At 36.3% G+C, this 24,335-nt stretch overlaps 1 protein-coding gene and 1 pseudogene across 14 annotated transcripts in view; one reads left to right on the forward strand and one right to left on the reverse strand.

Moving 5' to 3' along the window:
* LOC143681607 (zinc finger MYM-type protein 5-like) overlaps positions 1 to 24,335 on the reverse strand; it is a 53,757-nt gene that overhangs the window by 24,893 nt on the left and 4,529 nt on the right. For 7 of the 14 annotated variants that reach the window (XM_077158783.1, XM_077158785.1, XM_077158778.1 and 4 more), the window contains 2 exons: positions 13,765 to 14,262; positions 13,434 to 13,527 (listed from right to left, as the gene is read on the reverse strand). In XM_077158783.1, the coding sequence (XP_077014898.1) occupies positions 13,434 to 13,527; positions 13,765 to 14,253 (583 nt within the window). In that variant the 5' untranslated portion in view covers positions 14,254 to 14,262. Of the gene's footprint in view, positions 1 to 843; positions 9,487 to 13,426; positions 13,528 to 13,764; positions 14,263 to 24,335 lie in introns of those variants that run through there. The other 7 variants (XM_077158789.1, XM_077158787.1, XM_077158786.1 and 4 more) reach the window with 7 other exon arrangements.
* LOC143681918 (U6 spliceosomal RNA) lies at positions 4,695 to 4,792 on the forward strand (annotated as a pseudogene).

Genomic DNA, 24,335 nt, shown 5'->3' on the forward strand with positions numbered 1-24,335 from the left:
AATTATACCAACAAGAAATCTTTTTTTTTTTTTTTAAATTTTTTTATTAATCAAAAAAAAGAAAAGAAATTAACACAACATTTAGAAATCATTCCATTCTACACATGCACTCAGTAATTCTTAGTATCATCACATAGATGTATGATCATCATTTCTTAGTACATTTGCATCGATTTAGGAAAAGAACTAGCAAAACAGCAGAAAAAGATATAGAATGTTAATATAGAGAAGAGAATTAAAATAATAATACTAATAAAAAATATATATATATAAAAAGGAAAAAGAAAAAAAACAAAAACAAAAGATACAAGCACACAAACAAACAAACAAAAAAACATATTTCAGGTGCAGCTTCATTCAGTGTTCCAACCTAGTTACATTACACTTAGGTATTATTGTGCTGTCCATTTTTGAGTTTTTGTATCTAGTCCTGTTGCACAGTCTATATCCCTTCAGCTCCAATTACCCATTATCTTACCCTGTTTCTAACTCCTGCTGGTCTCTGTTACCAATGATATATTCCAAGCTGATTCTCGAATGTCGGCTCACATCAGTGGGACCATACAGTATTTGTCCTTTAGTTTTTGGCTAGACTCACTCAGCATAATGTTCTCTAGGTCCATCCATGTTATTACATGCTTCATAAGTTTAGTCTGTCTTAAAGGTGCATAATATTCCATTGTAGGTATACGCCACAGTTTGTTTAGCCACTCATCTGTTGATGGACATTTTGGCTGTTTCCATCTGTTTGCAATTGTAGATAATGCTGCTATAAACACTGGTGTGCAAATGTCCGTCTGTGTCTTTGCCCTTAAGTCCTTTGAGTAGATACCTAGCAGTGGTATTGCTGGGTTGTAATCCATTCTGCCATTCTATGTCTTTTGATAGGGAAATTCAGTCCATTAACTTTTAGTGTTATTACTGTTTGGATAATATTTTCCTCTACCATTTTGGCTTTTGTATTATATATATCATACCTGATTTTCCTTCTTTCTACACTTTACTCCATACCTCTCTCTTCTGTCTTTTTGTATCTGACTCTAGTGCTCCCTTTAGTATTTCTTGCAGAGCTGGTCTCTTGGTCACAAATTCTCTCAGTGACTTTTTATCTATAAATGTTTTAATTTCTCCTTCATTTTTGAAGGACAATTTTGCTGGATATAGGAGTCTTGGTTGGCAGTTTTTCTCTTTTAGTAATTTAAATATATCATCCCACTGTCTTCTAGCTTCCATGGTTTCTGCTGAGAAATCTACACATAGTCTTATTGGGTTTCCCTTGTATGTGACAGATTGTTTTTCTCTTGCTGCTTTCAAGATCCTCTCTTTCTCTTTGACCTCTGACATTCTAACTAGTAAATGTCTTGGAGAACGCCTATTTGGGTCTATTCTCTTTGGGGTGCGCTGCACTTCTTGGATCTGTATATTTAGGTCTTTCATAAGAGTTGGGAAATTTTCAGTGATAATTTCTTCCATTAGTTTTTCTCCAACAAGAAATCTTAGATCACTTTTCCAAATATAAATTATTCATGCATCACCTTCCTAATATGCTTACACAGTACCTTACATATGTTTCACCACAAAAATTGTCTTTAAATTGACTCTTTTTATATAAATACACTGATTTAAAAAATATTTCAAGTAAAAAATCAGAATTATTTACTTTAGTGAAAAACAGATACAATAAAAGTAACATAATGTTATTTTACATAAAGGACAATCATATTTGATGTGAATGAGCAAGAAACTTATCAATGAAATGTCAAATACTGCCCCGAGGTTGAGAACACTCCTGGGAGTCACATCCCATGTAGGAGGGAGGGCAGTAAGTTCATCTTCTGGGTTGGCTTAGAGAAACAGGCCACATCTGAGCAACAAAAGGTTCTTTGGGGGTGACTCTTAGGCCTAATATTAAGTAGGCTTAGCCTATTCTTTGTAGGACTAAGTTTCATAGGGTGAACCCCAAGATCAAGAGATTGGCCTATTGATTTGGTTGTCCCACTGCTTAGAGGAATATCAGAAATTCTTCAAATGGAAGTTGAATATTTTCTCCTTTCTTCCCAGTCCCTCAAGGAGACTTTGCAAAGACTTCTTTATAGTGATTAAGTTCTTAAATTGTAATTCATTTCAGCTTTACTCCAAAATTCTAATTTTGTAAGATAACTAAAAGCACTAAAATGATCAAAAATCAATACCTATCCTCCCCTCCTTTCCAAATCCCCACACTAAGTTATGAAAAAAAATCACAAAAAGAATCACTAGAGTTTTTAAATACAGTTCTTTTATTTAGAGGAAAGTGTCCCAATTCTTAAAAACAAAAGCAAATAATAAAATGGAGATTTAAAAACTATAATCAGTACAATTATAAAAACGTTCTTTTATCAATTGTTAACAAATATACCCATTAATGTAAGGTGTTAACAATAGGGTGGTACATGGGAACTGTGTATTTACTTTGTGACTTTTCTGTACTACAATTTATTTAATAAAAAATAACTTTAAAACTAAAATCAGAAAAGTTATATAATTACAACTTAAATAAAATCTGATTATTATATAAAATTACTTTATTCCTTCAATTCCCTATCCATCTTCTAGTTCTACAATTTTTATATTAAAATAAAGATATTACTTAATAAGAAATTCAATGGTGTTATTAGTATGGGTGTTTCCAATCAAATACTTTAGATATAAATCACACTGTGTAAAATAAATTCCTGAACACTCAGAGAGCAAATACACTGCACAGTTTTATTAAGTGAAATATTCTTAGAACGAAAGTCAAGAGAAATAAAATATTTTACAGAAACAATGTAAACAAAACAGATAAAAGAAGAAACAGGTGGAAACTTCCGGGGAAGATGGAAGCTCTAGGACTCACTCCTCCTCCAAAACAGCTAGTGGACAGGCAGAACTGCCTAAAACAAATGTTTGGCTCCAGAGGCCAGGGAAGCACTGTACAGCATCCAGGGAAGAGTGTAATGAAGAGGCACAGCAGCTGCCGGTGCCCATATCCTAGTCTTGAGGCAGGTCTCCACAGGGTCTGGTCCCTGGCTGGCTTCTGCTAATGGAGAGGGACATGGAAGTCTTCTTTCCCAAGAACAGGGAGGTGCATGGCCAAGCAGTCTTCACGGCTTGTGAGAATTTGGATCACTGGGTACCAGCTGTAAGCTGCTACTCCAGGCCACCCCAGACAGGGACAGCCATGGTGACTGTTGTAACACCAATTACACAGGGGCAGAAGAAGTGGTGGTTTAAAGACAGAATGTCTCCTTAAGTCTGCGGGCAACAGTTTGCTGAAGAGCACCATCTGCTGGACAGGCCAGGAAAGCACAGCTTTGGGGAGACATTAAAAAGACTTTTGGCATCTTTCCTGACCCCCTTCCCAGGGCTTTTTGGAGTTGGTCTATGCCCTCTTCATGGGTGCCTGGCCCTGTTTTGGCTGGGAAATACTGATCTGCCAAAGTTTTCTTCAGGGGGACCCTACTTCTAGAATTTGCCCTCCCGGCAAAGTAGTTACAGGTAAGGAAAGGAATGTAAAAGGAACTACAGAGGTAAAACAAAAACAAACAGATCAAGATTCCCAGAGAGGAAAGGAAGCTTTCTCTTAGGGGTGAAACAATGGCATAAATAGTGCAATCTTAAAAACTGTACCACCTATCTAGGACAAGAATGAGATGAAGAGCTGAAAAAATCTGATTATTTAAACAGGAAATTATAAAGGTCTAGAATAAGTTAAACTAAGAGCCAAAAAAGAGACTTAACACAAAGCCAATCAACAATAAAACTCTAGGCAAGAGAAACTGACCTTCAGAGTAAATTAATCAAGATAACTGATGCTTAGACCTCCACAAAATATTACAAGTCATACTATAAAAGAGTAAGATATAGCTCAGTTAAAGGAACAAATTAAAACTTTGGATGAAATACAGACTTTGAAACAATTAATCAAAATGTTCAAACAAATCTCCTAACAAGTCAAGGAAATGAGGGAAAATATGGCTAAAGAAATAAAGGATATTAAAAAGACAGTGGGTAAGTATAAAGAAGAATTTGAAAGTAGAAAAAGAAATACAACAGAAATTATGATAATGAAAGGCACAATAGAAGTGATATATACATTAGAGGCATACAACAGATTTGAACAGTCAAAAGAAAGACTCAGTGAAAAAGAAAACTTATAGACAGAAGACAATCAAAATCTTACAGACAGAAGAACAGACAGAGAAAAGAATGGGAAAACTTGAGAAGGGTCTCAGGGATTTCAATGACAGCATGAAATGCACAAACATACATGTCATGGGGGTCCTAGAAGGAGAAGAAAAGGGAAGGACAGAAAGAATATTTGAGGAAATAATATCCAAAAATATCCAACTCTTAGGAAAGACATAAACATATACATGCCCAAGGAGTGCAATAAATTCCCAACAGAATAAATCCTAATAGATTATTCCAGGACACATATTTATCAGAATGTCAAATGTCAAATATAAAGAATCGTGAAAGCTGCAAATAAAAGGTAATTTGTCACATACAAGGGAATCACAATAAGACTAAAAATCCCAATTTCTCTTCAGAAACCATGGAGGTGAGAGGGCAGTAGTATGATACATTTAAGACACTCAAAGAGAGAAACTACCAGCCAACAATTTTTTATCCAGCCAAACTATCCTTCAAAAATGAGGGAGGATTTAGGGCTCCTTCAGCAGTAAGCATACTAAAATTGGAATGATAAAGCAATCAGCATGGCCCCTGCACAAGGATGACACAAATTCATGAAACATTCCTTATTTTATAGCGGGAAAACTGCTATTGCATGTATGGGTTATGCTTAACAGGAAAACATCAAAAGTACCACAGTAACACCTAGGGAAAATAATGGGGGGAGGGACAAGAGTTAAGAGGAGATTTAGATTTCCTGTTTGGTGAGGGTGCGTATTGGTTCTCTTTCTCTTGGTAACAATTAAATTATCTAAAATTGAGAGTACAGATGGACTTCTGACTTTGGATATTCTATACATGCTACCCAATGAATGGAGGTCGCTGAAGGATGCACTGAAGAAGTAGACTGGTAAACGATGGCGTACATTTATGATCAAATATTGTGCTACTACAAAAAGGAATGAAGTTGTGAGGCATGCAACATTGTGAATGAACCTATGGGACATTTGGTGAGGCAAAAAAGGCCAGAAACAAAAAAAGCAATTATTGTATGATCTCATGTAGAAAATACTTATAAGAAAACAAGGGTCTAGATTGTAAGCTCTTATAGCAATCATATTTAGTCTGGAGCAGTAATTGTTATTTCAGGATTTTGAGAGGCTGTTTTATATATGTATAACCTAGTATTCAGAGATAAGAATGAAGCCGATCAGGTTGGGATTATAGGAGTAAGGAATTCAGAATATAGGAGTAAGGAAGACCTGGTTTATATTTTAGAACCTCATCTACTCTTTGAGACCAAAGGAAGAAAGTTTTATTTTGTTTAGAACCTAAATTTTTATAGCACATAATCGAATACAACCTGTCTGGATAGATCATTTAAACAATCCAAACACAGGGAGCCCAGAATAAGAACGACGGCCTTTAATCCTGTATAGTTTAATGTAATGCCTCGATACATTCCAGAGTATATTAAGCAGATAATAAAAAAATGTTGGCTAAGTCTCATGAGGGATGGGAGAAAAAATATGGAACTATTAAACTTTGTCACCGGGGAAACCCGATACTATATCAAATATTAGGGACACCTAAATCAATCGGCCAAGCCAGTGACTATGAGGCTTGCTGCTGTGAAGTTTATGTATGAGGAGAGAAGCTTAGACTACCTATAGGTGTGGCTAAAAGCTACTTTCGGAGGACCTCTTTTGTTGCCCAGATGTGGCCTCACTCTAAGTCCAACTCTGCAAGTGAAATTATTGTCCTCCCCCAAGTGGGACAAGATATCCAAGGTTGAAAGTCTCCCTAGCTGCATGGGAGATGACTCCAAGGAATGAGTCTGGCCCTGGTACCATGGGATCAACAATGCCATTCTGATCAAAAAGGGAAAAAGAAGTGTAACAAATAAGGTATCAGGGGCTAAGAGATTTTAAATAGAGTTGAGAGGCAACTTTGGAGGTCACTCTTACACATGCTTCAGTTAGACATTGCTGCCTACCATAACTTGCCAACCCCCAACCAAAACCATTCCAGCCAATCCTAAAGAACACCTAGGGCAATATTTAAGATTCTACAAAGGTTCCATGTACTAGGGTAACTTTCCAGAAACCTACAACATCCAGATAGGTCCCTGGACCAGATAAGTCCTGAAATTACAGAGGGGCCAGCCTCTCTGGAACATCTACAAGTACCATCCCTCTATCCGTTATTATTGACAGCGCCTTCCAAAATGAGAAAGTAATAATGGGCATAGCCCAAATACCCCTCAAGAGTGGGAGAAAGATCAAAGGTGATAGTGAAGTTATACAGAGAAGGTAGGGTTTAACAAATGAGTATGTCTGCAGAATCATTATAATGATATTTCTTTTAGTCTCCAGTATCTTAGGGTAGCTAGAAGTAAAAACCTAAATTTGTGGAATTGTAACCCATACCAAACTGCGAAATCTGTTCTACAACTAACTGTTGAGATGTACTCTGAAATTTATTGCTTTTTTGTATATGTTATTTTTCACAAAAAGAAAAAAGATATTTCTTCTAACCTCCAGCATTTTGGAGCAATCAGAAGTAAAAATCTAAAACAGTGGAATGTCAACTCACAAACTGTGAAATCTGTTCTGTAACTACTCATTGAAGTGTACTTTGAAAAACATCTCCTTTTCTTTCTTTTCTTTTCTGCATATGTTATATTTAACAATAAAATCATTTTAAAAAAGGAAAAAAAATTTTAATTACAAAAAAAAAAGGGAGAGAGTTTAAAATATTCACAGATAAACAGAAAAAAAGAGAGTTTGTTAACAAGAGACCTGCCCTACAAAAAAAGTACTCTAGGGAGTTCTTGCAGGCTGACAGGAAATGACAAGAGAGAGAAGTAAACAGAGTGTAAAAATGAAGACTTATCAGTAAGGGTAACAAAGATTAAAAAGAGACAGAAATAAAATATGATATATAAAAACCAAAGGGTAAAATGGTTGAAGTATGTACTGCCTTTATAGAATTAACACTGAATATTAATGGATTAAACTCTCCAATCAAATGACAGATTGGCAGAATGGATTAAAAAGTATGATCTGACTATATGTTGTCTACAAGAGACTTAGATTATAATCAAAGACACAAAAAGGTTGAATGTAAAAGACTGCAAAACAATATTCCACACAAACAGAGCTGGGTGTCTATACTAATATTAGAAAAATTAAGATTTTAAGTGCCAAACTATTATGAGAGATAAAGAAGGAATCTGCATATTAATAAAAGGGTAATTCACCAAGCAGAAATAACACTCATAAATATTTATGCCCCCCACAATGGTCTCAAAGTACTTGGCAAACACTGGCAAAAATGAAGGGAGAGGGACGCCCTGGGGACCCCTGCAGGGATGGGAGTGAAGGCCAGGCCCCCAGACAGGCTACCAATGCAGCACCCTGCACCCCCATGCCCAACCTGCTGGACGTGGCTCCAATGCATTGAGGCACCCCAGGAGGCATGCACGGGGCCACAGGGCTGCCTCGCACACTGCTCAGCCTTATCTCTTCATTCTGTCTTTCCGTGGCTTTTCTAGAATGCTCACTAAGGAAATGACTTGACCTAGGATTTGCTGCAAAACCATCCACTTGATAGTGGGGGGCATTGAGGGGAGGGATGAAACAGTGTTGCTGTTGGTAAGCCAGGGTCCTCAGGGTCAGTTACATGCTTCTCCTGACACGTTGTGGGGAGGGGGTAGCAGAAAAGGCTCACAGAGCCGCTCACAGACCCGCCTGCTTCCTACTGCTCGGGTGGGAGACTTAGGGAGGCAGGCGCCCATCCTTCTGCCTCTCCTGGCTCCCCGTGGGCATGTGCTGTCGCCTAGGACTGGGGCTCCTCGTTGCCCCTCGCCCCATCCCCGATGATGGGATGACAGGGCTGGTACAGACAGGGCAGCCATGCACCCTGCTAAGAGCCGCAAATGGGTACACTAGTGCCACACAAAAGCAAGATATGAAGTTCTATTATATTTCTATATAGGAGCAACAATCAGAAATTTTAACTTAAAAAAAAAAACACTTCGTTTATAAGAACCATAAAGAATATGAAATTCAATAAAGAATATGACAGATTTTACAAAAGACACGTAAGTCCTGAATGCTAAAGACTATAAACACACTGAGAAAAACTAAACGAAAGACACACAATTCACAGAGGGTGGCTTGACACTGAATGCAGCATCCCTTGGTCGGCTCACAGGTCCTACGCCCATCAACCCACAGGCTCTTCTCGAGAGACTGACAAGTTGAGCCTAATATTTACATGGAAATACCAAGGTCCTAGAATAAGCAAACAAACTCTAAGAAAGGAGAGCATTAGAAAACTTCTACTGCCTGATATCAAGACATATTACAAAGCTACACTAGTCAGAAGAGGGCGGCATGGGAACCAAAACAGACAAATGGGTCACAAAACAGAAAAGTCCATTCAGAGACCACACAAGTAACCTGAGCCTTCAACAAAGGTGCCCAGCAAGTCAGAGGAGGAAGGATAATCTCTCAGCAAAAGGCCCTGTAACACTTGGATAAGCACATATGCAAAAAGAAAAGAAAAATCTTGACCTCCCCCCACCCCACACCAGACAACAAACACAGACCATGACATAAAATAGATCAGAAGCGTAAATCTAAGAGATAAACTACTAGCAAACAACCCGAAGGGAAAAATGGGCAAGAGATTTGAGTAGATACCTCACCAAAGACACAGATGGCAAATAACCTTTGAAAAGATGCTCAGTGTCATAGTCACTCACGAAATGCAAAGTAAAAAGACTGAGCACCCCAAATGCCTGGCACAACCAGACCCCAGGCACAGCCAGCAAGAAGGTAAAACATGGCCATGCACTTGGGAAAATGGCTCAACAGATTCTTCACCAACCCGGAAGACAACAGATGAGTAGAGAAGTAAACCCTAGTACATTCGTCCAACAGAGTGCACAACTCTCCAAATATGTATGCTGAGCCCAAAGAAGCCAGACAAAAAAAGATACCTTATTTCATGATCACATATAATTCTAGAAAAGGTTATATAATCTATAATGAGAGAAAGCAGATTGGTAGTAGCCTGGGGCCAGGAGAGAAGGAATACAAAGGGGGATGAAGAAGCTTCCAGAACATGTTCATTACTTCAATTGTGATGTGATGAGGGCTTCACAGATGGATTTATCGGCCAAAATATAACACTTTAAATGCACACGGCTTATATCAATTATACTTCAAAAAAAAGAACAAAGGGAGAAATATGTAAATATCTCTACAATACTAGTTTTGTGGAGACTTCAATATCCACTTTCACCAATTGGGAGGCCATCTAGACAGAAGATCAATAAGAAAAAAAAATGTGAATAATGTGACAAAAGAACCAGACCTAATACACATTTACTGAATATTACATCCCAAAACATCAAGATATACATACTTCTCAAGTGCTAACAGGTCATTCTCCAGGATAGACCACATGTAGGGTCACAAAACAAGTCTCAATAAATTAAAATTGATTTAAATTACATAAAGCACTTTTTAGGACTATAATGGAATGCAGCTGGAAATCACTAACAGGCAGAAAACTGGTTAATTCATATATATATGGAAGTTAACATACTTTAAACAATCATTGGGTCAAAGAAGAAATTACAAGAAAATCAGTAAATATCTAGAAAGCAGACACTAGAAATGAGAAAAAGAATAAGCAAACCAATTCTAAAAAAAAAAGGCAGAAGGAAAGAAATAAAGACTAGAGCAGAAATAAATGAACTTGTGAATAAAAAAAAAAAAACAAGAGAGAGAATTAACAAAACCAAAAGTCAGTTCTTTGAGAAGATCAAAAAAATGAACAAACCCTTAAGTAGACTGACAAAGAAAGTAAAGATAAAAATAAAGTCAGAAATGAGAGGGGGACGTTACTATTGATCCCTCAGAAATAGAAAGGATCATAAGAGGATACTATGAACAATGATATGCCAACAAATTAGACAACTTAGATGAAATGGACAGATTCCTAGAAACACACGAACAGCCTATACTGACTCTAGAAAAAAAAAAAAAAGAAGACCAGTCATTGCAAGAAGAATTAATACCAATCCTGCTCAAACTCTTCCAAAAAATTGAAGAGGGGGGAAACTACCTAATTCATTCTATGAAGCCAACATTATACCCTAAAAGCAAAGACTAATAAAGATACTTCAAGAAAATAATAATTGTACAGGTAATTAAAATGCTAATGAATATGGATACAAAAATCCTCAACAAAATACTTGCAAATTGAATCCAAAAGCACATTAAAAGAATTATATACTATGACCAAGAGGGTTTTATCCCAGGTATGAAACAGTGGTTCAACAAAAGAAAAAGTAACGTAATATGCCACATTAAAAAAATTGAAGGGTAAAAATCACATGATCATATCAATTAACACAGAAAAGGCATTTAACAAAATCTAGCATCCTTTTTTGATGAAAACAGTTCAAAAGATAGGAATATAAGGAAACGTCCTCAACATGAAAAATGGTTTATATGAAAAACCTACAGCTAACATTGTACTCAAGTTCTGGAAGAAGGCAAGGATGCCCACTGTCACCCCTATTATTCAACACTGTGCTACAAATTCTAGGTACAGCAATAAAGCAAGAAACAGAAATAAAAGGCATCCAAACGGAAAAGAAGTAAAATGCTCAATATCTGCAGATGATGTGGTCCTCTGTTAAGAAAGTCCCCAAAAATCTACAATAAAACAGCTAGAGCTAATAAATAACTTTAGCAAAATGGTGGGATAAAAGATCAACACACAAAAATCTGCAGTGTTTCTATACCCCAGTAATGAACAACTTAAGGAAGAAAGCTAGAAAAAAACTCTATTTACAATAGCAACTAAAAGAATCAAATATCTAGGAATAAATTTAATCAAGGATGTTAAGGACCCATATTCAGAAAACTATAAATCATTGCTAAAAGAAATCTTTTTCTAAAAGATTTGATCTGATTTCTAAAGAAATCAAAGAAAACTTAAATGGAAGGACATTGTGTGTTCATGGACAGGAAGATTAAATATCATTAAGATATCAATTCTAACTGAAGTGACTTACAGAATCAATACAATTCTGATGAAAATTACAACAGCTTATTTTGCAGGAATGGAAAGGCCAACTATGAAATTTATTTGAAAGGGCAAGGTGCCCTAAAGGCCAAAAACATCTTAAAAAAGAAGAAAAGGTGGATGACTCACACTTCCTGACTTTAAAGCTTAGTGAAAAACTACAGTGGTCAAAACAGCATGCTACTGGCTTAAAGATAAATACACTGATTAATGGTTTCAAACTGAAAGTTCAGAAATAGACCCTCAGATCTATGGTCAAATGATATCTGACAAAGCTGCCAAGTCCACTCAACTAAGTCAGAACAGTGTCTTTATCAAGTGGTGCTAAGAGAACCATTTTCAAGAGAATGAGAGCGGACCGCCATCCCACTCCTCATACAAAAACAACTCAAAACATATTAAAAACCTAAATATAAGAATAAGGATCATAAAACTCCTAGAAGAATGGAGAAGCATCTTCAAGAACTTGTGGTAGGCAATGGTTTTTAGACTTTACACCCAAAGCACAAGCAATGAAAAAAAAAAAAAGATAAATGGGATCTTCCCAAAGTGTTTCAAAGGACTTTGTCAAGAAAGTAAAGACAACCTACTCGATGGAAGAAAATATTTGGAAACCACATATCTGATAAGGGTTTAATAGCCAGAATACATAAAGAAATCCCACAACTCAACAGTAAAAAGACAAATCCACTGAAAAAAATGGGCAAAAGATTTGAGCAGGCATTTTTCCAATGAAGAAATAGAAATGGCTAAAAAGCATATGTAAGATGCTCAACATCACCAGCTATTAGGAAAATACAAATAAAAACCACAATAAAATAGTTATATAGCCACTATTAAAAAAAAAAACAGAAAACTACAAATATTGGAGAGGACATGGAGAAATAGAACACTCATTTACTGTTGGTGGGAATATAATATGGTACAGCCGCTATGAAAGACAGTTTGACAATTTCTCAGGAAGCTAAGTATAAAACTGCCATGTGATCCAGCAATACGACCACTCGTATATACCCAGAAGAGCTGAAAGCAATGACACAAACAGACATTGGCCAACCAATGTTCATAGCGGCATTATTCACAATTCCCAAAATATGGAAGCAACCTGTGTCTATCAACTAAAGGGTGGATGAACAAAATGTAGAATATACATATAATAAAATATTAATCAACTCTAAGAAGGAATGAATCTTGATGCATGAGGACAATACGTTGAATGAAATAAGTCAGACACAAAATGACAAATGTATGATCTCACTGATATGAACTAATCATAATAAGCAAACTCATACAGTTAGAATTTAGAAAATACATTTACCAGGGGCTAGAATGGGGATAGGGAATAGGCAGCTGATGCTTAATTTGTGCAGAATTTCTACTAAGGTCGATTATAAATATTTCAAAATGTATACTGCTGATGGTAGCACATTATGACAAGTATAATTAACAGCACTGAATTATGTTTGTGAACGTGGTTGAAAGGAGAAGTTTTGGGTCATGTTTATTACTAGAAGGAAAGTTAAATGAAACATGGGACTGTTTAATAATACAGTGGATGATTAAGGTTGTTAATTGCACCTATATAAGAGTTCTTTAATGAATGTACAACACTATTACTACAAGCTGTTAATAATAGAGTGCTATATGGAAAAAATAGACCTAATGTAAACTAATGGATTACAGTTAACAGCAATATTTTAATATTCTTTAGTCAACTGTAACAAAGATACCATACTAATACAAAATGTTAATAGAGAAGTATATGGTATCACTATTTTTTATATGTAAACCTACAGCTTACATAATCTTAAAAATAGTAATCAAAAAAACATAGTAAGTGAAAGAAACCATACAGAAACATTACATATTATTTTACTTCATTTATATAAAATGTAAATATAAATAAATTTATAGAGATAATTAATTACTGGCTATGAAGGGCTGGGAAGGATATAGGGATTGAGAGGTGATTGCTAAGGGGTGAAAAACTGATTGTGGTGATGAATACACAACTCTGTGATTATACTAAAAGCCACTGACTGTACATTTTGGATGGACTGTTTGGTACGTGAATATATCTCAATAAAGCTGCTTTAAAAAAAAAACTGCCAAAAGTTTATTTACTTGGAGTATAATGAAAATACTTAATGTTACTTACTGCTTACCAGGATTATGTTGAGTTGCAAATCCTCCATTCTGAAATACATCTCCTGCCACATTCATTCTACCAGGATTAAAAGGTCCTACTCCAGTCTTGGTCTGTGAAGTTAAAGACGGGTGTACGTTTGTATATTAACACCAAAATTAACTTGACTGAAGTCCTTTAGCGACATCTCCCAAGTTGGAATTCTACAGTGATGTTATATGTGTAATCATTAAGTTCGTATCTCGCCCAGCATTCAGAGCTTATACCTGTTTCTAAGGTTGTAACATTAGTAATATGAATTTCAGAGTCAACTGTGCAGTGATAACACTACTACCCATTCCTTCATTTACCTTACTTCTTGAAAGACTGGAAGTGGAGAAATCCAAATCTTTGGTTCTGATTTTAGTTCCAGGAAGTCCCCATTCATTAAAACTGGAAAAATTAGTCTCCTTCCTTTGATTAGTTTCTATGTCTTCTTCATCATCAATGACAATTGTCTCGCTTTTATTTCCCTTCTCAGAAATGAAATCCCTTGAAGAAGGAAGAATTACAGAATAATTTCCCTGCAGCTTTGTATTTTTTGATGACGTAAATTTAACATTTCTTTGCTCAGCAACCACTGGTGCAGAAATTGAAGGAGGTTGTATAGATTCAATAAATACAACATCATCATCATCGTCATCTTCCACTGAAGAGTTTCTAGATCTATTAACTAAAGGACTAGTTGGATTACCAAATGTATTCCCTACATTCATGAGACTAGGTGCCATAGTTGTACTCTCTAATAAAAGAGGATTCTGTTCAGTTGATTCTAATCCTCCTACTGAACATGTATCCATGTCAAAGATCTGTCAAAACAGAGAAAAGAAAAAAAAGTATGATTATTTTACCGCAATGAAATAACATGAAAGTAGTTCTTACATTCTTTTCTTTATATGCTTCTTATCTGACTAGTAGGGAGCAACTGACATTCATTTTGTTTTTCTCTTCCATTCATCATTTAATGTTAACTAAAAATATATATATACTTTTTCAGTGTGATGGAAGTTAATTATCCAATTTTTGTAATTCCTTAGAAAAATCTACTCAATTTCATGTAATCTCAATTTAATCTACTCATCATTGACAATGAAAACACACATAAGTTTTCCTTTGAATTAGAAAGTAATAAAATAATCACATCAAGACCAAAAACTCATGGTCCAAATATATCCACTAAATTCCATACACTTAAATCTATTAAAGCAAATATAATGTCGTCCAATCACTATCTTCCCAATGTCTAGGTTATTTTTCAAATTCTGATTCCAACATAATCATGTGAAGCTCAAGCCCTCTTATGTCAAACATTATGCTACAGGCTCTTTAGGTAAAGTTCTCAGAATAGCCCCATGACGTCAGTATAATTTGAACCATTTTAAGATCCAGAAACTGAGGCCTGGAGAAGATAACTAAATTGTTCTAGATTAGCCCAGGTAAGATACATACTCAGGGTTCTAATTCTACGCTCCACATTTTTAACCGCACTATTCGACAAACATTTCTGTGTACCTACCATGCACTGGGTATGAAAAAGAAAGGATCCATCAGAGAGACAATAGCTGAAGAATTCAAAGAAATGAAAAACTGATGGAGCAAGACTTTTGAGCAGATGAGAAAATATGTATGGGAGACTGAAACTGATCACGTTTAAGGACAAAGGGAAGAAGAGATAAAGTAAGGAATACTGGAATGTAGGCAAGCACAAAGAAATGATGGATAAGGTAGTTTATATGTGCTAGCCACAATGCTTAGAAAAGCAGAAACTAAAAGAGTGAAGGGAATGGGAACTGTATAAGCTTTGTATGATTAAAACTCACTCAATAAGGTAGTTGCCATTCCATTTTAAATATCTCACTGAAATATGCAGAATTAAAAAAATGCTTCAATTGCAAATTGTAGGTTTAGAGAAAAATCATGCAGAAAATTCAGAGTTCTCACATAACCCCTCTATTACTAACACCTTGCATTAGTGTAGTACACCTGCTACAAACTGATAAAACAATATTATAATTATACTATCACTATAGTCCTTGGTTTACCTTAAGGTACCCTATTTATGTCGTACGGTCCTACGGTGTTTTAATTTTTATTCTAGTAAACATATATACAATCTAAAATTTCCCCTTTTGTAAGTAAGATATTTATTCTAAATTTTCTTGACTAATTTCAATAGATAAAATTTTTCTAATGCAGTAATAGGTAATGCTTCTTCTTAGAATGTGTTATGCTGTTAAATATATTAACTAAGTGAGGTAGGAACTATTACTTTTCCTACTTAATCAATTTTCTAAGACGCAAAAGATAAATAACCTTCCAAGTTTCCACTGCTGGAAAGAGCAGAGTCAGGATTCAAATCTAAGAAATCCTAACTCTTGAACCTATTCTGTAGACATAAAATACATGCAATTAATATGGAAAACAATAAAGAAAGAAATCACTTATATGTTACTGAATCAATTCATTAAAATAAGGTCAACATTCAAATAAGGATGCTTCAAAGATAAAGACATAATAAACCTAAAGAACAGTTAAAAGAACATTTACAAAAGAAACACCAAAAGGATAACCCTCGTTCATCATGCAGTATCCTCACTATGATGTTCATTTTCGAAGAAAAGAAGCAATAATCTGGCCTAAACATACAGAATTATGAAATATAAAGGTTGTTCATATATAAGTTCTCTCTGTTCTTTCTATATTTGAATAAACCTAAAGCAGAAAAGAACAATTACTGGAAAAGAGCTATAAATGACTCTACAGTACCCCCTAGTGGATGCTAGATTCCACTTTCATCTTCTCCAAAGCAAGCACAGAATAGAAAAGGAATTCTTTACCCTCCCTCAATTCGCTGTGGTTATCTACCCCTAAAAAGGAATAAGTATTTGCTGTTTTTAAATACAAGATTATAAAGTAAGTTAAACCACTACTGTAAAGATATTGCATATATAATTTAACCTTTAAGCATTTCCTAAATTCCATAAATTGAAGGCCATGTAAAAGTGTCAACCATTTCTACAATATAGTCCAAAAGCAGAAAAGTGACCGTATAGTCAATTAATGTAAGGCATTAGACAAATTACTTCCCCTCAATTGAGTTTAGTTTTCTAAATCACAAACTGTAAAGGGGAATAATATATGATTCTGAGATTTTTACTGAGATAAGAGGAAATGCAAGTCCCTAGCACACTACACTGGGACCATATTAAACAGCACCAAAAATAAATAAAATAAAATAAAAATAATAATAATAGTAACAATAATTAATTAAAAAAAAAAAGTAAATCCTTTTCCCATAGGAAACTTTTTAGGGAAATACTTTGCCCATACCCTAGAATTAAAAACATTTATCCAATTAAATTTAAACATTTACCTAATATTCTTGTGGCCTCTTACTCACCTTAGGCCTTATTATAACTACTACTCAGTATTTGATTGATTTTTTTGATACAATGAAACTAACATTAAAAAATTATACATCAGTATAAAAATCTATGGAAAACCTGCACACAAAGGTCAATACAAAATTAGATTACCAGGAAGATGGCCAAACAGAGTAGCTTGAGATTAGCCCCACTACATGGAAAAGTTAGAGAAAGGACAAGAGGGCGAGTGAGGCTGCGAACTGGGAGTGTGGCTGACCTGGAAGAGCCTTCTGCACCAGATGGGTTACATAGGCCTAGGAACTGAGAGACAGAGAGCAGGGGCCTAGCACAGAGCCCGCAGGAGTACACAGACAGGAGCTGGGGACTAGGAAGTAAGCCAGGCCACATTCCTTGGGCGCACTATCCTCATCAATGTAGCCCCTTGACTGGCGACTCACCCTACACCCCACACACCCGAACCATATCACTCACTCCCATTCCCCGTGCTCCAGGCATCCCCATCCCAACAGCTCCCAGTGCATGCACCTGCCCCCCATCCCCACCCAAAGTGCAGCCCAACCCATAGCTCTCCTGAACCCCTCCCAAACAATACCTTCCCCTTTCTGTTCACTACAGGCTCTTGCCAGCACATAAAGGCCACGGACACTAACCTCCATACCTAGGCTATCCCTGCCCCCGTGCCCATGGTGTTGCACAGTCTCACCCCACCCCCCTGAGCTCTGCACATCAGTTTATAGCACTCCTAAGACCACACATGTGCACAGGCCCCCTTCATGTCGTTTAGCTCTGGGAAGCACATTTTACAGCAGTCCTAGAACCGGTCCTCAGCCACACTTTTCAGCTCTGAGAAAGTGCTCACCAGGGTCAAATCTGCCCCCAATTCACGAACACATAATTGCACCCTGCTGCCACAGCTCTATGCATGTGCACAAAAGGCCCCGTGCCTTAGCCTAGCGCACACCAGGGTTATGCTCCACAGACTGGTGCACCCGCACAGCTACATCCTCTCTGGCTGCTGGGCACCCACGTTCACAAGCATCAGTGTAACATCCCTAACCTGCACCTATACCTGCCCTGAAACAAATCACTGCACTGAGTGCCCCACCCTGTGCCCTGCTCCTTGCATACAACCATTGCCAAACAAAAGGCCTTAGACTACTAAAAGAAATCAATTCCCAAAGTAAATCAATCAAGATATTTACATGGCACGAAGACAGCAGAAGATCACTAAGCATATAATAATGTAGACAGATATAGCCCCGCCTAATGACCAAGCAAAAACACCAGAGGAGACAAAGATGTTGGAACACCTCATCAAAGATGTTCATACAACTCTAGTTAATAAAATAAGTGGGATAGCAAATGACATAAAGGAGATCAAGAAGCAGAAGAGCAAAAAGAGGAATGTGAAAGAATAAATAGAAAAATAGCAGATATCACAGAGATTAAAGACTCTGTTGACCAAATAAAAAACATACTACAGAGTAGGCCACGGTGACTCAGCAAGCAGCAAGCAGAGTTCTCAACTACCATGCCAGAGACCCAGGTTCAATTCTCGGTGCCTGCCCATGCAAAAACAAAACAAAACATACTAGAGGCACACAACACCAGATTTGAGGAGACAGAAGAAAGAATACATGATATAGAGGACAGGATACCTGACTTCAAAGACTCAAAACAGTAAATGGCAAAAAAGATGGAAAAACTGAACTGGATCTCAGGAAAATGATAGATAAAACAAAGCACACAAATATAAGAATCACGATGTCCCAGAAGGAGAAGAGAGTAGTAAAGGGCTAGGAAGAGTAACTGAAGATATAATCCGGGTAAACCTCCCAACTCTCATAAAGGACATAAATATACAAGTCAAAGAAGCGCAAAGAACTCTAAACAGAATAACTCCAAATAGGCCCCCCAAAGCACATACTAATCAGTCTGTCAAATGTTGAAGAGAAGCAGAAAATCCTGAAAGCGGCAAGAGAAAAACAATCTACTAAATACAAGGGAAACCAAATTAGACTGAGTTCAGACTACTCAACTAGCAATCTGGAGGCGAGAAGGCAGTCGTATGATATATTCAAGATTCCAAAAGAGAAAGACTTTCAGCCAAAGATTCTGTACCCAGCCAAATTATCGTTCAAAACTGAGGGAGATATTAAAGTTTTCACAGACAAAGAATCTGTCAACAAGAGACCGGCCCTACAAGAAATACTTAAAGGAGTTCTGCCTGCTGAAAAAAATAGACAGGAGAGGGAGGTCTGGAGGAGGGCACAGAATTGAAGAGTACCACTAAGGATAATTTAAAGAATACAAAGAGAAAGAGGGAAAAGAATATATAGATCTGACAAATAAAATAAAAAAGATAAGATGGTGGAATTAAGAAACACCTTTTCAGAAATAACTGTGAATATTAATGGAATAAATTTACCAATTAAAAGATACAGATTGGCAGAACGGATTAAGAAACAAAATCCAGCTATATTCTGCTTACAAGAGACTCATCTTAGACACAGGAATACAAATAGATTGAAAGTGAAAGGATGGAAAAAGATTTTCCAGGCAAGTTAAAACCAAAAGAAAGCAGGGGTAGCTATACTAATATTGGACAAAAGACTTTAAATGTAAAGATGTCATAAGAGACAAAGAAGGACACTATATACTAATTAAAGGGTCAATTCACCAAGAAGATACAACAATCATAAATGTTTATGCTCCTAATCAAGGAGCTCCAAAGTACAATAGACAGACAATGGAAAAAGGAGCAATAGATGTTTCAATAATAATAGTAGGAGGCTTCAATACACCACTCGCCTCTATGGACAGAACAACCAGACAGCAGATCATCAAGGAAATAGAGAAGTTAAATAACTTGATAAATGAATTAGTCCTAACAGACATATGTAGGTTATTACACTCCAAAGCACAAGGATATACATTCTTCTCTAGTGCTCATGGAACATTCTCCAGGATAAATCATATGCTGGGGCACAAAACACGACTTTATAAATTTAAAAACACTGAAATTCAAAGCTCTTTCTCTCATCACAATGGGATGAAGGTGGATCTCAACCACCAAAAACCTCAAACATTCACAAATATATGGAGATTAAATAACTGGGACAAAATAGTCTTTTCAATAATTGGGCAAAAAGAATGAAAGAGGACCCCTATGTTATACCCTACACAAAAATGGACTCAAAGTGGATCAAACACCTTCATAGAAGAACTAGCACCATAAAGCTTCTAGAAGAAAATGTAGAGAAACATCTTCAAGACCTAGTAAGAGCAGGTAACTTCCTATACTTTACACCCAAAGCACAAGCAACAAAAGAAAAATAGATAAATGGGAACTCCTCAAAATCAAATGCTTCTGCACTTCAAAAGACTATCAAAAACGTGAAGAGGCACCAACTCAATGGGAGAAAATATTTGGAAATCACCTACCAGACAAAGGTTTGATTTCCCGCACATACAAAGAAATTATACAATGCACAACAAAAGACCAAACAACCCAATTATAAATGGGCTAAAAATATGAATAGGCATTTGTTGAAAAGCAAATACAGATGGCTCAAAAGCACATGAAGAGATGCACATTTTCTCTGGCTATAAAGGAAATGCAGATCAAGACTACAATTAGGTACCACCTCACACCTATATGAATGGTTACTATTAAATAGGAAACTATAAAAGTTGGAGGATGTGGAGAAACTGGGACACTTATGCACTGCTGATGGGAATGTATAATGGTGCAGCCACTATGGAAGACTGTTTGGCTGTTCCTTAGGAAACTAAATATTGAGTTGCCCAATAATAGGACTACTTGGTATGTACACAGAACGACACAAACCGACATTTGCACACCAATGTTCATAGCGGCATTATTCACAATTGCAAAAGGATAGATACCATATGATTCCACTTTTATGACCAGCATAAAGGTATAATCAGAGACTTATAATACAGAATATAGGGGACTTAGAGATACATAGAAGCTAAAGATGGGTGAACTGTTAGCTAATGAGGTTGAACTCCAATGTAAGGGAATAGATAGGAGTGAAGGTGATTCTCTGGTGGGCCTAGAAGTAATATTACCATATTGAAGATGAACAAGATTGAAGGGGTTGTATAGACCTACGTGTCCCACTGACTCACACTTGAAATTCGAATTAGTTCTTACAAGAATTATTTCAAAGACAGCATCAAGGGATTCAGAAAATCTTCTCTACCAAAAGGGGGAAGAACGAAATGAGACAAAATAAAGTCTCAGTGGCTGAGAGATTCCAAAAAGAGTCGAGAGGTTATCCTGGATGTTATTCTTACACATAAAATAGATATCACCTTGTTATTCAAGTTGTAATGTAATGGAGGGAACTGCCTGAAAATGTGGAGCTGTGCTCTGGTGGCCATGTTTCTTGAAGATAATTCTATGATGATATGGCTATCGCAGTGTGATGTGTGGTTGTGAGAGCCTTGTGTCTGATGCTCCTTTTGTCTACCTTATCAATGGAGTCCCCATTTATCTATTTTTTCTTTTGTTGCTTAAGCTTTGGGTGTAAAGTTTAGGAAGATACTTCCTCTTACTAGGTCTTATTTTAAAGATATGATTCTTGTACAAAGCGTGTTTAAGTCCAGGGCACAGGAGGAAAACTGGTATTGCACACTATGAGCTATGTTCAAAAGGAAACCATCAGTACTACCACTGCAATAGCAGAGGTAAATAATGTAGGAGAGAGACAAGAGTTAGATTTCCTATTTGGTGAGGGTGTATTTATTGGTTTTCATTCTCTCAGGAACATTGAAATCATCTATAATCGAGAATGCTGATGGACTGTGGGCCCTCTACATGATGCCTGGTGAATGCAGGTGGCTGAAGGATGCACTGACAGAGAGGGAGATTGGCGAACAATGGTGTTCATACTTATGAACGAAGGTGGTGCTGCTACAAAAAGGAACAGAGTCATGAGGCATGCAATGATGTGAATGAACATGTGGGACATTTGGTGAGACAAAATAAACCAGAAACAAAAGAACAGGAATAGTATGGTCACCTTTAGAAAACGCTTATAAGAAAACAGGGGCCAAGAATGTAAGCTTTAACAGCAGACACATTAAGTCCAGAGTGGTGATTATTATTTCTGGATTTTGAGAGGCTGTTTTATATATATAACCTGATATTTAGAGATAAGAACGAAACCAAACAGGTTGGGGTTAAAGTAATTCAGAACATAGGGGTAAGGAAGACCGTGCCTATGTTTTAGAACCATACTCTTTGAGACCAATGGAAGAAAGGTTTCTTTGGTCTGGAATGGAAATTTTCTGTATGCATAATCTAATTCAACCTATTTGTATAGCTCATTTGAGCATTTGAAACACAGGGAGCCCAGAAAAAGAAAGAGGTCCTTTAATTCTGTAAAGATTATTGTAATGCCTGGATACATCCTACAGTATATTAAGCAGATAATCAAAAAGTATTGGGAAAGTCCCCTGAGGGATGGGAGAAAAGAATATGGAACTATTAAACCTTACCATTAGGGAATCCCCTGATACTATGTCAAACTTTAGAGACACCCAAATCAATAGGCCATGCCCTTGATCATGAGGCTTACTCTTGTGAAGCTTATGTAGATAGTGGAGAAGATTAGGCTACTGAAAGGCATGCCTAAGAGTTACTTCTGGAGGACCTTTTTTGTTCCTCAGATGTGGCCTTGGTCTCTCTAAACCCAACTCTGCAAGTGAAATCATTGCTCTCCCCAATACATGGGACATGACATCCAGGGGTGAAAGTTTCCCTGGCGACATGGGAGAGGACTCCCAAGGATGAATCCAGCCGTGGTACCATGGAATGAACAATTCCATCCTTACCAAAAGGAGGAAAAGAAGTGTAACTAATGAAGTATCAGTGGCAGAGAGAGTTCATAGAGTAGAGAGGCTACTCTGGAGATTGCTCTTATGCAAGTTTCAGTTAGACCTTGCTACATATCATAACCTGCCAACCCCCAACCAGGACCATTCCAGCTAATGCTAAAGAACACCTAGGGCAATGTATAAGATTCCACAAGGGTTCTGTGTAACCAGAGTAACTTTCCACAAGTCTACAACCTCCAGATGGGTCTCTGCTCCAGATAAGTCCTAAAGCCTAGCCCAGCCTCTCTAGAACATCAGATAGTTCCATCTCCCTACCCCATATTAGTGATAGACCCCTCCAATATGAAGACGTTAGAATGGCCATAACCCAAACACCCCTAAAGAGAGGGATGGAATGATCAGAGGTGATAGTGGAGTTATATAGAGAAGATAGGATTTAACAAATGAATATGCATGGTGAATCATTAAATTGATATCTCTTAGTCTCCAGTATTTTAGAGCAGCTAGAACTAAAAACCTAAAATTGTGAAATTGTAACCCATGTTAAACTGAAATGCTCTACAACTAATTGTGATGCTGTGCTTTGAAATTTATAGCTTTTTTTGTATATGCTATTTTTCACAAAAAAAAAGAAGGAAAAAAAGTCAATTGTGATGATAAAAAAATTCTTAAGCCCCGTAGGCTCCTTTATTCTGGAGCAGCTAGCAGGAAAAATATGAGAGGATCGTATGGTAGCTCGTGACAAACTCTGGGATCTGTCCTATAACTACTTGTTGAAGAGTGCTTTGAAAACTATTGTTTTTTAATTTCTTTGCTTTGTATATATATTATACTATACAATAAAAAAAGTTTTTAAAAAAGTTAGGCTGAAACCCAAACAAGATTCTTAAAAGGCAAACTATCTCTAGTTAATCAGTGATAATGATAAGAGCTAACACTAAAACTATGATATAAATAAGGGTATTTTGCCTTATTACATTGCCATTCTGGTAGACTACTTTCAGTAATATCTCATAATGTTTTTTAAAATGCTTGTTAAAACATACAAAAATTTTTGCTGAATTCTTTGAAGTTATAACTGAATATCCTTAATTTTTCCTGAAATCATCTGAAATTTAAAAATTTCTTGAATAATTTAGTAACCACTCAATATTTAATCAGATTTATGTATAATTAAGTAGAACTCACATATTCTATTATAAAGAACCAGTTGAAAAGGAGTTGTTAAAATAGAAATATGGAGGAATAAATGATGACAAGTTTAGCCCATGACAAAAAGGAAAAATTAACAGCTTATGAAAACTTTCAAATATCAACACACCAAGAATTTAAAAATATTTAGTATTTCAAGGCTCCTTTTTTTGCATATACTTATAAGCTCATCTGTGACATCTAAATTTTATAAAAGATAATTTGGATTATGCTACATAAAACTTGTTAATCACTAGTTTTAAAAAGTCCTTAATACAGGAATAAGGGATAGCTCTTTATCGACACAAAAATATTTATATTTATATAAACATAATCCCCGCCCCAAAGCCAGTTTCATGGGGAAATACTACAAATATTCCTATTTAAAATCAGAAACAAAATAATGATGTATCAAATCTCTAGCGGTACTAGCATTT

This window comes from Tamandua tetradactyla, chromosome 4 (assembly GCF_023851605.1).
Source record: "Tamandua tetradactyla isolate mTamTet1 chromosome 4, mTamTet1.pri, whole genome shotgun sequence".
Lineage (NCBI taxonomy): Eukaryota > Metazoa > Chordata > Mammalia > Pilosa > Myrmecophagidae > Tamandua > Tamandua tetradactyla.